Source organism: Haliaeetus leucocephalus, unplaced genomic scaffold, assembly GCF_000737465.1.
Source record: "Haliaeetus leucocephalus isolate CR32 unplaced genomic scaffold, Haliaeetus_leucocephalus-4.0 Scaffold151, whole genome shotgun sequence".
Taxonomy (NCBI): Eukaryota; Metazoa; Chordata; class Aves; order Accipitriformes; family Accipitridae; genus Haliaeetus; species Haliaeetus leucocephalus.
In genome coordinates this window covers 15,274,873-15,291,266 of record NW_010972587.1, presented here as the reverse complement: position 1 = coordinate 15,291,266, position 16,394 = coordinate 15,274,873, and the positions used below count along the sequence as shown (strand labels likewise).

Below are 16,394 nucleotides of genomic sequence, written 5' to 3'. Positions count from 1 at the left end.
TCTGGGTTCTGGGGCACAGATAAACTAAAAAAACCAAACACAACCCCACAGTTTTGTTTGAGGTATTAGAAATTTTACAGCTTGCGCACAGCTCTATCGCTTGCCACGGGCCTCGATGCAGATGTGCCAGAACCACCAGAATCGCTCAGGCTCTGCCCTGGGTAGGTGTTTCTTGGGCAGGCTTCAATCCCTTGAAAATAAGCCGCAGCAAAAGCAGCAGCCCTCGCTCCCCTTTCCTCGCTCACACCTTCCCCCCAGCAGGTCAGGCTAGCAGCAAACAGGCATAGTTTCTACTCCACAGTGCTACACAGCAAGCAAGCTCACTTCTAAATATATCCAAATAGAAGTTTCTAAACTGCAAAATAAATACAGTTCTTACTGTAAGTTACGCAGCAAAATGTAGGTTATACCTAATATTTCACGGTAAATGTAGTGTTATTTAACTTTTTTCCTTATCTTCAGTGTAGCAGATACAAGAGGCCCATTCAAACAGAATTAAGACTTCCACAGAAAGTAACAAATAAGTTTACTTTCTGGGTTTTTTACTCCCCGTCATAACGAAGTAGTGATCATCTTGCCTGCTCTTCATAGGAGGACCTTTTGACACAGCAGGCGTTCCTTTGTTACATGCCATTGCCGATTTTCCCTCAGGGAGAGGCTTCTTGGCCGCTGGGGCCAAGCTTTCATTTGCTTGCAAGTTTTTGGTCGAAGGCTGACCTTTTGTGGAAGGCTGCGCTGGCTTTTTGGTCACTGCCGCTTTGGCTGAAGTTTGAGGAAGCCGTACAACGGATAAGGGAGTGCGTTCAGGAGGTTTGGATGAAGTGGGTCCAACCTGAGGGGGTTTACTGACATTTGGCTGCTTATTGACAACCGATGATACGGTTTTGCTTGTGGATACCAGCGTAGGTGGTGACTTTGATGCTTTGCTAACTGCAAGGGAAGGTGCAGAAGCCGAGTGTTTTAGGACTGAAGCACTTTTCAGGTTCCTTGCCAGGTCAGAAGCTGTTTGTGGAGCTTTTGGAGGATGCCGAGACCCAGTTCCCGAGGTCTGAATAGCGTTTTCAGAATGAGGTTTTGCAAGGAGCTGCTGAGAATGTGCAAACTTGGCAACAGCACGCAGGTTTGTACCGGGCAGCCGAGCAGCCCTCGGAGCAACGGAATTCGCTTTGGTTTTAGGGACAGATACAGCTTTACAGTTAGCAGGGACACGCTTCTGCTTCGAAGCCATCGTTTCAGCTGTCCCAGGCAAGTCAGACGGCTGTTTTTTAGAGGACGAGAGGGCAGGATGCAGCGCTGGCGCCGGGGAGCCCTGAGGCAGGGCGAATTTCACCTTGGGAGCATCGGGGGACCGAATACGTTTGCGCAACGTTTCGGAGTGAACAAGAGCCGTTCTTGCTCCTGTGGGCGAAGATCTTTTGTTTACAGGCTGCGAAGGAGCAGAAGCTGGTGAGTTGTGTGCAGGAGACTCCAGTTTCTTGGCGGTACCAGTTAACGGTTTGAAAGGAGATTGCACGCCCGTCGCTGAAGACCCTTGTAATTTGGATCTGACTGTCAACGACTTGGCTGTGGAGGACGGAGGCACTGGCGCTTTTGGTGATGCCAGGGCAGGGGACTGAGGACGTTTAGATAAAGCCTTCTTGGCACTGGCCCCGAGAGCTGAAACAGGAGTAGGGGGTTTCGATGGCTGCTTTTGAAACATATTGACGGCTGACATGGGATTCATAATAGGAGGCTCCTGAACTCTAGCTGACGAGCTGGGGACGCTGTCACTGGTGATCCCTTTCTGAAACGCCAGGATTTTTTGTTCCAGAGTTGCAAACTGAAGAACTCGGCACGGATCATATTTAAGCAGAAAACCTTGAAGAGTGTCCCAGCCTCCACCAACACGTACCATCACATGCTTGCCATGTAGCATCTGAGAATGGAGGAAGAGGGGGTGGGAGCAGGAGAAGAACAAGAGAAATTTCTGGTTTGTTTTATGCAGCATTACATCTTCATCTGACATTAATATCTATTGAAATTGACTAAAAATAGGACCTCCTTTTGCTTAAAAAAAAAAAAGAGAAATTACGTGATAAATAACATTTATACTTCCCAATTCTTTTAATAGATAGTTTCCCCTGCAGACACAGTCATTATGTGTCAGGAAGTAATGAAAGCATACATACAGAAGACATTTTAACCGTTCTGTCAGCATCTTTATTTAGTATACAGAGGTTTGGACACAGGTTTTGTTCAAATTATGGATGTCCTTGTAACACAAACTCTTATGCCTGCTGAAGAGAGTGCTCAACTATCCTGCAAATTATAAACCCCAAGTGTCCAGATTTTGAACAAGCAATGTTCTCAGGATACTCTAGGATCATCCTTATTTATATTGCAACTCGTTACTGAAATTTTGGAAACACCACAGGCAAGCATTAACTTAGTTTGGTGTGGTTGTAAAATCAATGGTTGTAAGATCTAAGTAGCTACACCTACATTGAATAGGGGACTGGATGACATGGTGTCCCACTGTAAATCATTCTGTCATTCCAAAACCATACCATAAAAATGAGGTATTCTACTTAAAAGCCTTTCTCTCCCCATTATGAATATAAATTGGAATTCTGAAAAACTACTTACTCTTATGAAAAGTATTTTATCTCCCAGCCTGTAACGTCCCTCTGATAAGTATTCAATTGAAAATCGATGGGAACAACTGCAGGGAGGATCTTCTGCTATATGTTTAACCTAGTTATTAAAATTGAAAGCATTTCTTAGTATTTTGACAGAGGCATGTATTTAACAGTTTATTGAGATATTTAATAGAAGAACAGAGACTGATATATTCATCCCATAATCTAAGGAAAAACTAGAATTCTATTCCCTCCCAAGAAAATACCAGCTACATAGGGCTTCAAAATGTAGGATAAAAGATTAAAAGAGAGAACAAACAGTATACACAAATATTTTGATTTGTTCTAATCCAATTTTCATGATTTCTTCAATTTTAAATTATTTCTCCTTTCGTTTTTAAGCTTTGTCCATAACACTATGCACAGTAGCATCAATTCCAACCACAACCGTGTAAAGACACTGTTATGGTCTCCAGAAATTGAAACAAGTGCCTGGGTCTCTTCTGTGACCAAATCCATTGCCACACCTGACCCAGGGCTACTTCAGCATTCTCCTTAACCTTTTGTAAGGCTTTTAAGTTAACCTTCTATGTGACACCCAAGAAGGAAACCACTGAAAAAAGGAGAAAGGTAGTCCCCAAATAAGTCCAGGGTTAGAGAAGGTGTGCCTCTAACAGCCACTTAGAAATTTAACAAATTGGAAAGTCAAAACTATTGCCAAGCAGGGAAAATAGTGAGAGTTTTCAGAGAGAGTGAGGATCTGGTGGCTGACGTTCCCAAAGAAGTAGTAGTTTTACATTACAACACAGAGGACCTTTAAAATAAATGAATTTTAAGGTCTCAACATGCATTTTTGAGCAAAATAGGAAAGTTGTTCATCATCCCTCTTGGGTCAATTCACAAGATGTACACATCATTTCCTTTTCTGCATACATATTCATTTCCAAGTGGTACAGCTACAGAGGTTTTATTTAAAGTCTTTTCCAAAAGAGTTTCATCAAAGCTTACTTTAACATTTGATGAAGTTTTATGAAAACATCAAACTGAAGAGAAGCATATGTTACAGTTGTAGAATATTGACACACCAGAAAAATTGAATGAGAGTATTTCTTAGACTCAAAGAAGAAATGAAGGGCCAGGGGGGCAGTCAAGGCAAGTTATATGCACTGAAGCATTAACTCCAAAACATATAGGACAGCATTTTGCTTACATTTTCAGAAGAAAATAGTTGTTCAAAAGAGGTGCATACCCTTCTGTTTTCTATTTAAGGAGGCTCACAAATATTAAATGAAAACCAGCCTATGCTTACTGAGCCAGATCATACAAGTACTAAACTTAAGAGTTTGATGTAGAGCCCACATCACCATAAATAAGTAGTACTTACTGCCTCATCTAGCTCCCCATGGTGACAACATGGCTTTGCTGTGCTAATAGGTGATGGTGGTCCAGAGGTCATCAGCAGTGTTTCTTCTAGCTCAATTTCCTTCTCTAGTTTTACTAGTACAGGAGGTTCAACTCCATACCTCAAATACAAAAGTAGAGAGTTTAATTGCTAATTTACTAAAGAACAAGAAGAAACAGACGATGATAAACATGCAAAATTCTGAGCGGCTTGACTGACAGGGAACAGCACTAAATCAGTCGTAGGAATAACTGCCTTGATAATCCAAAGAAAAGGAGCAGCTCTGAGTTTCTAGTAGAAACCCTTCCTAAGGTGGTCTTGGAGCTGCCATTCTCTGGTACATTACTGCCTTCTCAGCAGTAAAAATATTGTCAAAACCACACAATTTAGGTCACATCCAATTTAGATAAACTATCTTTAAAGCTTCCAGCTCTGCACTAGAAATAAATTAAAAGTCTAAATTTAGAGAATGATAAAGAGATACCTGCCAAAAAGCTTAAAAAATAAAAACATTAAAACTGTATTTAATGTTCAGTGAGTTCTTCTAAGATGTACACATACCTATAAGCTGAATGTAGCATTTAAACATACAGCTATAAAAAAGCAGTGTGGATCAGCACCTCTCCATAAAAAGAGTCTGATAAATATTTGAAAAAATACTCATATTGCACAATGATCCATTGCAATTAATGACTGCAGATTGTCTTATCTTTGTCTTAGCTTTTACTTAACAGAATGTGTTCTTCAATTTCTTGTTAGGAGCATGTGGAGATCACATACCTGGATACAATGCGCCCAATTTCCAACAGACAAAGATAGACTTGTCTTGGATCCTTGTGTAACACTAAAAGGGAAGAGAATAAGAGGGAATTACAGCTCATACTCTACTGTGGGGAGGCCTGTGCAGTTAGGTACAGAGAAGGGAAGACAAAGAATAGAGGACTATAACTTTGCCATCATTCTACCCAGAGGCAAGCTACATTATCATGGATAAAACTCTATATGCTTTCCAAATCTAATATTCTGTTCCATAAAGTGTTTAAACCCATCCTGACACTCCTGAAATCAAACTCTTCTCTACCTCTTAAGAGAAATACACATTATTTTGTTTTATGCTGTTCCTTCTTGATGTGAACCGGAAAGAAAGAGATCTGAGAGTTTTCCCATCCCTATCTCCAAATACATTATTGCACTCTTAAAGATGAAAAGAATTTAACAACTGCAAATAGGAAAATATAGTCCATCTGTTCATGCTCGTGCATGCAGACACAGATAGGCACACACACTCTACAGGTGAAAAACCGCAGGAGAATACGCTGCAAGGGACCTAGGTGACAAGTGGATTGCTATGCAGCCAGTCAGCACGAGTGGTTTGCACCCTTGGCTGTGAAAGAATAATCCGGGTCATTGTTACCATTTCAGTAAGCAACAGACCTTTTTTCTTCTCACTTTAAAAGTTCCGGGTGCCAGCAGGGTCCATCCATATGGCAGATTCACCCAGTTCCACGAGACGATACCACTTCGCCAGTGGCAGCTCCCCTACCCCATGCTATACCCTCATTTCACCTCTCCCTATCAGCCCCCCCTCCTGCCCCATCCACCCAGAGCTTTTCTGCAGAATTGGGTATCTTTGTGAGGCTGTATCTGAAAAGGATCGTCAAAACCCCTGACCGAAAGGAGGTGGCGAGAATGACGTTGGTTTAAGAGACAAACACTCAGACAGCCAAACAGTGTGAAGATGACTGTCACAAGTCTTCTGGGTTTGCTTGACAACTTTGGAATGAAAACATTCAATTATTTCTACTGCCGCACTGAAGAATGGAAGAGGCAGAAGGAAAACAGTGTCTGTTTTGGTTTCTTGAAACTTCCATCTTTAGGTGTGCAAGGAAAAGGAAAAAGAAACAAGGCCATGAACAGAGAAAGAAAATAGTGTAAAATCTCACGCACAAGCAACTACTTCCTCCTCTGTCCCCACACAAGCCTCAAAATTGAAATGCTTTCAACACGTTCTAAGAACAGTTGTATGAAAGTTTTAGAAAACAAACCATCCCTGTGCTTTCTTAGCCAACTAGGAATACTGCCTAATAACTCAGAAACCAAAGGCTGGGAGAAAGGTCATTCATCTCCCCTCAACCTACACACAAGGCGCTGTTCTTTCCCCCACCAACACCAAGTATAAGAAATGGGAAAAGCTGTAGATACAATTTTCGTATGATATAACATTTATATGAACAAGTCTGGCTTTCTTCACACCCTGCAGCAACAACATTCAGTAGAAACTGGAAATTCACTCTGAAGAGAGAGCTAATGAGCCAGCTCTATGTTTAGAGATGAAATCTAACATCCTTCTGATGTTCAATTTGATATTTAAAACGACTTTGCTTTAAATAAGACTGAAGTGTTTCCTAAAGTATAAGCTGAGTATGAAGTCAGATGTTCTTGTTTACATCATCTACTCCAGTTTGTAAGTCTATTTTTTAAAATAGATTATTTTATAGATTATGAAGGGTAAATCTAGAACAGAAAGTCGACACAGCCATAATCTAAAAGGTACTAGACGTCATTTAATCCCTTTTTTGTGCATGTGTTTGTCAGCTGTAACAGAAGGGGTATAATTTCCCTGAATCCAGAAGAGAAAAATCCAAATATACCCCTAGCAGAGACCAAGACATTTGTTTTGGCTTGATGTCAAAGGGCATCCCATGATGGCTACTCTCCTTTTCTGCTGTCTCAGGAGCCACTTTATTTCGTTCACAGCCATCCACACTTTTCAGGAGGTGTTGCTATACGTATCTGATAGGGAAAAGACAATTGTCAAATTGTCTTTCCCTTATTTCATTCATAAAGAATGGCTTGAAAGTTTGATGGAGAACATCAGTGGCAAGAATGTTTCATCAAGGAGGCTGCAAGTCTGCTCATTTCAACTGCCAAAAAGGCTCACAGAAGATATTTATGCCATAAAGCAAGCTTGTGTCAAGAGTTACAATCAGACTTCAAAACACTTCTTTGGCTACAAGCAAAAGCCACAGCATTAGGAAATCCTGTCTGCTTATCTCAGGGAAGCTAAACAGGTTCTAGTTACCCATCCACTCACAGGAACAAAGATGTTTAAGCAATGCAATTCATACAAGTTGAACTGAAAAAAATACTAAAACTAATTTTCTTATAGCTCAGTTCTCCTACTTATCTGTATTTCATGGCACTGAAAAAAGGTACACTCACTAGTTTAATCAGAATGAGACAGATGCAAATGAGGATGTTTTCTCAATTATTTTAAAAGATGAATTATCCACTACAGAAAGCATGGGCAGTCCAACTAGCAGGAAGAAGAGCTTGAAAGTAAAGCAGTTAATGAAAACAGTGCCTCCCATGTAAATAGCATTAAATGGCACAAAGACTTCAAGAAAATCTAGTAGAGATTGCGATGAATTCATTTGATTATGGAAAACAAAGGTACTTTGCAATTTTTTTGCTATTCTGCTGACAGGCAGATATTTTGCCTTTTTTTAAAAAAAAAAACAAAACAAAAAACATAACAGTATTTGGCTTGCCACAGAAAGGTTTGCATTAATTAATTTTTACTGACATAATAGCTGGTAGAAGAGCATTTCATTATTTACCATGCGATGAAAGCACAATTCCTCTTAATTAGCCGTCAAAAAAATTTTATTCCATCTGGAAGTATCAGTCTAGAAGCTGTTTGTTACGAAGGACAGACTGTGCACTGGGGCAGGCATACACACAGTTGGCAATATTTATTTTTATAACTATCTTATTAAATGGGAAAACACAAATGGTTTAGAGTCATGTCAAGTAGGTCCTGAAGTAAACGTTAATTACCAACAGACTGTTGCCACTTCAGGCACAACGCCCTGATGTAGTGACCAAATTTAGCAGTCATGAATGCATTATTCTGAGGGCCTTCTGCAACAAGAATGAGCTCTAATACCAAATAAAGGATCTTATTGTGAGTTGACTCCATGGCCCTGTGGTCTTCCCACACAGGGAAAGCAAAACCACGCTTTTCCCCTCTGTTTCTCAGCGGGCCTTTTTACTGAAGGAAAACATGCGAGTTTGCTGCCCAGCTGTCACTCCCCTCTTCATCCCGCATGGCAGCTTTTAGAAGTTTGGAAAAGCATCACGCAAGGTAGAGAAGTCACTGAACTGATTTGTCAAGGTTTTTACTTGAATGCTGCCTTAAGATAAATAAAAGCATTAATAGCTTGGAAGAGACAGGCATAGTCGTGACAAAGGTTTCAAAAGACTAAACACAAGAGATCTCCCTGACCGGGTAGTTAGCCACATACAGATCAAAGCAAAGCTTACAAAAAGCTAGATTTACCTAAACCTTCAGATTCAAAGAGGTAAGTCTCATCAACTCCAATGGCCCTACACCAGTTAAGAAAGTTGGCTGTATTATCTCTGGCAAAAAAAGATCCTGATGGAGCATCCTTCTTACACGGAACTTTTCTCATAGGAAAATTCTGGCAAGGGAAGAAAACAAAAAGTACATTGTGCACATCAACATTGCCAACAGATTTCAAAGCATATTTGCAAAGGAAAATAAATAGTGAATTCAGAGCACAGAAACAGCGGTTAGTAACTATTTTGTGTCACTGAGTGAACAATCCTTAGCTCTGCAGCCTCTCCCAAAGCTGCTATGGACAGTTGCTTCCCCATTTCCCCATATACTGGGCTAAAAGTCTTAGTGGTGGTTTCACAGGTCTACACAGTTATTCCTCGCTCCCAAGCTCTGTTCACAGCAGTAGAATAAGCCCAGAGAGAGAACCTCAAATCAACTAAACTGTACTTGGCTGCCAGATTTCAACATTTTAGAGCCCATTCTAGAAAGCAGAGGGAATCAAAAGGAAGCAAAAGGCAGTTTCCTTTAAAACAATTCAGTACTTTCTTTGTTTTTAAACTGGTATCTTCAAAACTAAACAAACAGTCCAAAGGTACACAAGTTGGGCATCTTGTCCTCCTTAAAAAAACCCCTAAGGATTTGCAGCATTTATATTAATACCATTTGGCATCCTAACACTGCTGTCTTGTCCCACCCTCAGTTAATAATAATTTGAATATTAGTTATTGTATTATCAGTAAATATCCATTATTTAAAACTACTGGTTTACTGGATAAAACAGTAGAAGGTAAACACACCAAAAAGAAATAAAAATGGTCTGGATATGGTGAAACAGTTCCACTTGCCCCAAAGGGAAGCACTACTAATTAGGGCACATTAGCTGGTGATCTACTATTTGACAAATCCAAGCGTTGCTGTAGCTGTACTGGGTACCTGTGCATCGAACACATGCTACCTGCACCAGCCTTACATGGTTTTATACTCCAGAGTGACACATCACTATTTTTCATTGTACAAACACAGACTGCAAGTTGCTTGAGATTCACATTTCAGCTCAGCCTTGGTTCCTAACAAAAACACTGAAGCCCATCTCCAGGTACATCTCAATATGGGTATTTTCATGGCTAACCTATATACTAGAGTTTAGCCACCAGTTGCTGGAACAAAACATTCCACCAAGTGCCCAAGGATGTCTTGTCCAACCGACACTGACATTATCAGGGGAATAAACTCCAGACTTGGACTAGGTCTTTCTCTGGCAAGACTTCTACTGAAATCAAACTAAAAAACTAGTAAGGGCATTAGGATTTGACTAACAAAGTGCATAAGTCATTTGTTGCGTAAGGACAGTTTATCCATCTATAACGCCAGACTTGTTAATCCGTCTCTGGATGCACAGCACACGGAATGTCGCTTCGGGAAGCCTCACTCACCTGCCTTCCTTTTACTACTACTTACCATTAAAGACTTTATATATGTATTAAAAAAAAAAAATCACAATATGACTCACCCTTAAGTTATTTGAGCTACAACATTTTTTAATTGTGTTTTGAAGAACACCAACCAATTGGCAGAGTAATACCCCATTATCGAGTTCTTCTAGCAGTTGTTCTGCTTTGATTTCGATTCCTAAAAAAAGAAGGTCAATATTAGAGTTACTCCACAGCAGGTAAAGAAGTTTCATGTGAACTTAGAGGCAACTCAATCAGCATTCTATTCATCATATAATTTACTACAGTGTTAAAGACTGAAAATTAGTAGAAATATAAGTAAATAAAATCAAATATCGCCTTAATTAGATTTTAATTAGACTAACAAGATTCAGAAATATAAATTAGAACGATTAATCATCTTACCTCTAAGAGGTGGCAGCTAATAAAAACCTGAAACCGAAGCACGCATTTTAATGCGATTCTCCTAGCCATTCAGGCTCAAATACACCAGATCTTAATAGTATTATAGATATTCAGTGTCAGCACTGACTGGAATATTGGAAAGCGCTTTGAAATTTATTAGGCAGTGATCTATTTTTAACCTCACCCAGCAAGCCAGACAGCCAGATCGACAGATCTTCTTGCATAGGCACCAGAGTTGCTTCATGCCGCACAGATATCCACTGGTCGTACAGGCACACATCTGCCAAACCCGGCCCGTGTCTGGGCGTCAGGGGACTCCGGGGACTTAAGGGAAGGTCGTCTCCAAACCACACCTGCAGAAGATTCCAGAACGCCGAAGACGGCGAGCTCCAATATTTGCAGTCAGATGACGAAAACCTGCAGTGCTGAACTGTGCTAAAGATCTATTATTCAAAGAGTAAGTGTTCATTCCTCTTCAGATACACCAAACCAAGACAACAGTCATCACCAACGGGGCACCTCTCGTTAGTAACTCCCGTATCAAAAGTACTACTACTTTCGTTCTCCTGACTTCTTTGGATTTAAAACTACATATTTTCCTGAATATTAAATACAGAAAAAAATGCATTAAATTTGTGGGTTTTTTTTCCTCAGCACGTTTTGAGTAACGAAATCTGCAGTTTATCACACAATTTACTACAGACTACTGATTTCTCTGATCAAACATTTCACATGCATTTTGTGTTTAAATCATTAAAATGATGTTGTTAAAAAAGGAAACATATTCCCATGCAACAACACAACACACTTCTGAACATGAATCCTTAGCATTTCTCTTAAGGATTGCTTATTTTCAAACTGAGAGGTACCGTTACATTTCAAGAAAAGGACCACACTGAAATTTCATTTACAAAATCCCCAAAGAGAAAGAGTCCCTCTGGTATTCTTAACTACTTGCTTTTAGATCAGGAAGTATGTGTGCTTGCAAAGTACATTTATTTATATTTGAGTGATTAACTAGAACATAGGGGTTTTAAAAACACCTCTTAATCATCAAGCAAGTTTTTAAATAATCTCAGCCTTTGACTTCAAAACCTTCTTAGGTAATAGCACTTAGAAAGAGAAAGGATAACCTGCCTGATCTAACGCTGGGTTATCTATCTTGTCACATTGCTCCATTTGTAAAATGGGAAAACTATTACTTTTTTTTTTTAACTAGAGATAACTCTGGGGACTCTAGCATATCATCTGCTTCAGGGTAGATTTTTGTAATAAAAAAAAAAAATGTATTACACAGCATTCAAACATTACCAAAGGCATTTACCTGAACTGCATTCTGCATGGTCACCTGCATTTACATTAGTTTCTCCCCCTGGGGAAAGAGAAGAGAATCTTTAATACCATCCCTCCTGCTTTCATGAAAATCCCAAGAAAAACCCACCGGTGCTGTTCTGGAAAAATAAGAACAAGTTGAATCGGGAATGGAGGGGGAAAGAGGGAAGTACCTTAGCAGCTCAGGTTTTGATCCAGTATTCAGTCAACTTCAGTTCTCTGCCCTTAAGTAAAGCAGCAGTTATTACAGCACAAAGTAGCAACTAACTTCGTATGCATAAATAATACTCAAAAGTTTGCATGATTTTAAGGAGCTGCAAGGCATTTACTTTGCCAAAGAGAAATATAAATACTTCAAAACATTCCTGGATTTAACAGTGTTGGCATTCAGCCTTTCCTTCTAAGCTATCACAAGTGTATCTTGTACATGCATGCATACAGACATATGCATCCTGAGTTTACATTAAATACTTTGAAGATTATGAAAATCTTAAAGCAAGGAAATAATTTTGAAGAATGAGATTTCTTCTTGCATAGATACATGACAGAAATCAATGTTTTTATTAATTTCTGTTGGGATTTTGACTTGCCAGGCAGCTAGCACACACCTATGGTTTCAACAGACTGCTGCAAACTATTCCAGCAATATGGTTATCAGGACAATTCCCTGGCAAAACAATCCTTAAGGAAAGTTTTAGCAGAAACCTGGTCAACCCTTTCTCTCCTGAAGCCAACACAGTATTTTCCAGCAATGCTTTCAATTATGGGAAAACCCAGCACAAACTCTACACGGGGCTGGGCATCACTACGTCTCTCCATGCAGGCTCCAGGTCTAGAGATGCACAGTTACTACCAGGGTAGCTGCGTACACGTACCAGAAGGAATTTTCTTAGCATAAGTCTCCACAGTGATAGTGGAAGGCATTACAACCTCAAAATGTATCTATCTGTGTCTTAAAGCCAATTAAAAACAACTTTCTTGCTCCTTTACTTAATAACTGCAATAAAACTTCATCTGATTAAGCTGGAAACCAGATTGCAGACATTGTCAGACAGTTTTAACTCATCTGTTTTCCTTCAAAAATAAATAACTTCCCTCTCCTGTCCCAGATGTTTAAGCTTTATTCGTAGATGGCATTCTTCTCTCCTCCTCCATCTGTTGCACAACCTGGCCTTCCTACACAAAAGGCCAAACAGCCCATCACAGAAGACCCAGTTCTCATAAAAATTCTCCCCCTTCCTCTTACCCAGAAAGCAGAACGGTGCTGTTTCCTCCCCATTTCTCCCTCCCACACTACATAGGGCCACACATGTCAGGCATTTCAACCAACTTACCTCTACGACCAGCAAATAAGCAACCAGTTTGTTTTTGGGCTGAAGCCACTTCCTTGTACCAGGACTGCTAGCACTTCTCAAACGTTATCAGAGACACTCCAAGTGATATCTTTCCCCCTCCTTTTATTTCTAGGGGGGAAAGAAAAAAAAAAGAGGAGACATCGTCTCCTTGATGTCATTTTTCCTTCTATGAATGAACAAGGGAAGGGCAGTGTATATACCAAGCATTACTAATGAGCATGTTATGCTTCCCACAGCTTTGTCCAGGGGAATACATTTTCCTTTGGCATAAGAAAGCTATTGTCTCAAGAGAGTTGCAGTAAGAGGCTTCATTGATTAAAAAAAATAAATAAAACAGCAGAACAGCCAGTAGAGAAGTTGGTCTCATTAAAATAAGGAGCTCCATATAGGCTAACAAGAGCTCTAGCATACTAACTGCCAAGTGAAAACAAAAGGCAGCCTAATTCACAGGGAGGACTCAAAACACGAACAAAGCAAAATATTCACACAACAGCTATCACAAGAATGCTCAGCATCTGCAGTTTTGTGGCATGCCTAACAAAAACTAGTCTTAAAAAAAAGGAAAAATAAAAATAAAAAAAAGATTGGGAAAAATTGTGGCATTTGAACTTGAAGGGCCTGCTCTTCTAAAACAAGTTATTTTGTAAGCCCATATGCCAAAGGGCTCTCTAGAAAGTCAAACAGCTTCGCTCACTGACAGGGCATCTAAATAACACTTAACAAAAACCCCTCTGACGATACAGACTACCCTGCATGAGTTTTGAGTTGAGAAATTAATATAGTAACAATTACCCATTTTCAGATCCCAAACAGTCCAGCTTTGAGATCGCAGGGAATACAGATTAATGTAGCCTTATCACTTACAGGGAGAGGCGCGGGACGAAGTCTGGCACCTTCAAGTCGTCAGCCTGCAAAGGTGCAGAAGGTGCTGTGGTGAGGCAGATACGGCAGTACCAGGTAGAGTCATAACCAAATCTGACTTCTAAAACCAGTTGGGTTCCCTGCATCAAAAAGCTGTACATAATGAAGCAAGTATTTGATATTGAATTCAGGCAGCTCCAGCTAGAAGCATATCAGTTTCTACACCTGCCAGTTTTATCAACTCACCTTCATTCAACAGGTATTTGGTGTTCAGGGATCAGAGTCAAGAAAGAAAAGACCCCGGAATGAAAATGGACTGTATCGTGTCCCATACGCAGCCTCAGGCCATGCCATTCCCATTTCCAGGCCAGCTGATATCCCCAAGGTCCCTGGGAGGGCTCTCTACCCCCTTCTACCCCCTAAAACAGGGGAAGCACCAGAAAGCAGACACCGATTTACTGCCAGACGGGCGGTCAGCCCCAAATGATGTACTGGGGAAGGCAGGAGCTGCCTTCGGCTGGCCAACTGTCCAACCTCCAATAAAGGACCAGAGCTATGGATCAATGTCAGGAAAGAGGTGAGAAAAACGTACCTATCTACTGGCACGTGGCGTAGGGACAAGCATTTCTCAGGAAAGGGGGTGCAGACACATCCCACACCTCACCCGCACAGGACAGCCTTGTGAGGCCATAGTCTGCCTCTGCTCTCCGGAGAGATGCCCGCCACCGTGCCCCCAGGCACCTGAGAAACAGCAAAGTCAGCAAATACTAAAGCACTTTACGCAAATACTTCAGGGTGCCAAACACACGCTCTTAGATGCTACATGAGATAGACTGCTTACTATCAGTTGTATCAGGTTTTACAGATCATTCACTGGGGCCCAACCAGCAAGACACACTACACTAATTACAAGCCATACTGTAGCACGAGATGAACCGAGTCCAAGACCCATTTTACTTGACTGCACAGTTTACAAAGAAACAAACAAACAAAAAAGATCCACAACTCCACAGATACCTAAAACATAGATGAAGTGGCCATTAACCCAGCTTAAGTGGAACCTAAAGGGATTCACAGACTCATTAAAAAGCCTTGGGTTCACAGACTCATTAAAGAAACCTTGGGTAGAAACACTTTTACATCTTCACCCTGTATTTAAGATATATAACACATCATCTTCTATTCCATCAACACCCAAAGGCAGTCACAACAGACTAACCCAGAACAGCTGGAAACTGTAGATTAGTCTTGACAGTACCTACCGAGACCGATGTTTTTGAACACTCCGAAATGAAAGAAGCTGTCAAGTCAGTATCTGTTGAAACCTATCACAGTATAGCCAAGATTTTTTTTTGGTACACATATCCTAACATGCAGAAGAAAAGAGGTAGGCACAAGAAGAGACATCCACAGAGCGCTGCTCTCTCCGTCACTACAGCAATTACAGAGCCCTTTTGTTGCATTACTGAGTCAGCAGGTGCTCTGCTTCCCTGGGGAGGCCTCAGAGGCACAAAAGAGAAAGAACCAGACTAGTCAGTCCAAGGTGATGGGCTTTAAGGTGGCAACCAACTCCTTACATCAAGGCTCGCCGACCGCTCTCCTCGGGGACTGCCTTTCCGCACCTTTCGGTGCCAGCACGCGGCACCGAGCCCGCGAGCCCCTTCCAAAGGGCGGCAAAGGCCTTGGGTTCCCCTGTCGGGCAAAGAAACCCACCCGAAATCAGGGAGGAGCACTCCATCCCAACAGCTGGCGTCTCCGCAGGAGACGTGCCGACGGCTCCTTTACCACAGGGGCATCCAGTCTGGGGAGAGGCCGGTTAACGCCGCACGTGTTAGCCCGGCCGCTCGCTCACGTTCACAAACTCTGCCCTCCCGTTCCCACCCCACGCTTCTTCCAGCAAAGCCGCGCTGAGGGGAGCATCGCTCGACGCTCAGGCAGCAGGCTGGCCACAGGCGGGAGGAGTTTGTTATGACTTGAATATAAAACCTGTCCTATTATGAAAGATCCACCCAGTACATTTAGAATTACGAATGCACGGGCCAGCTATGCCTTATAGGTCCTAAAGGTATACATGTACTTTTTCCCATGTCTTGATCTGATACTATGCCAAAGGTGACACACAGCATCCCTGGAATACAGCCAGCTTTTGGGCAAAGAAAGGAGCCAGACGTTTTTTCGGCTTACTAAGCAATATGAATGAGTATTTTAGCCAAGAGCACTAGGGCAAATCTCCTACAAAAACAGCACCGCATCCTCAAACGCTTGCGTGAGGCACAGGAGAGACTGGATTGAAGGCTGTTATGCAAAAAACCCTCCCCTCTCCCTTCCCCAGGGTGAGTTTCCCGGCACTTCGCTTCCAACACCCGTACCAGAGAGGCTAAACCGCGCCGGGTGGGAGCTGCCGCCCCCCGAAACGGGCACCCAGCCGGCCCCAGTAACGCGCTTAAACCCCAGACCGGCCTCTACCCCCGCGACCTGCGAGGCTCAAACCCGTTTTACAGCGCTCGCCCCTACAGACGGGCGGAACCGACCGAACGCCGCAAGCTCCGCACCGACCCTTACAGCCGCGCCCGCGCTTCTCCACGGCTCGGGCGCCCCTCATCTTCA

At 41.8% G+C, this 16,394-nt stretch overlaps 1 protein-coding gene across 1 annotated transcript; it reads right to left on the bottom strand.

Annotated features, from left to right (window-relative positions):
* Window positions 1–526: 526 nt before the first annotated feature.
* On the bottom strand, window positions 527–11,593 carry GAS2L3 (growth arrest-specific 2 like 3). Its single transcript, XM_010561932.1, has 8 exons — window positions 11,564–11,593; window positions 10,424–10,592; window positions 9,894–10,012; window positions 8,363–8,504; window positions 4,801–4,864; window positions 4,003–4,141; window positions 2,626–2,733; window positions 527–1,915 (listed from the first exon to the last, which is right to left on the bottom strand). The coding sequence occupies exons 1-8, from the start codon at window positions 11,591–11,593 to the stop codon at window positions 527–529; spliced, it is 2,160 nt and encodes a 719-aa protein (XP_010560234.1).
* Window positions 11,594–16,394: the final 4,801 nt, after the last annotated feature.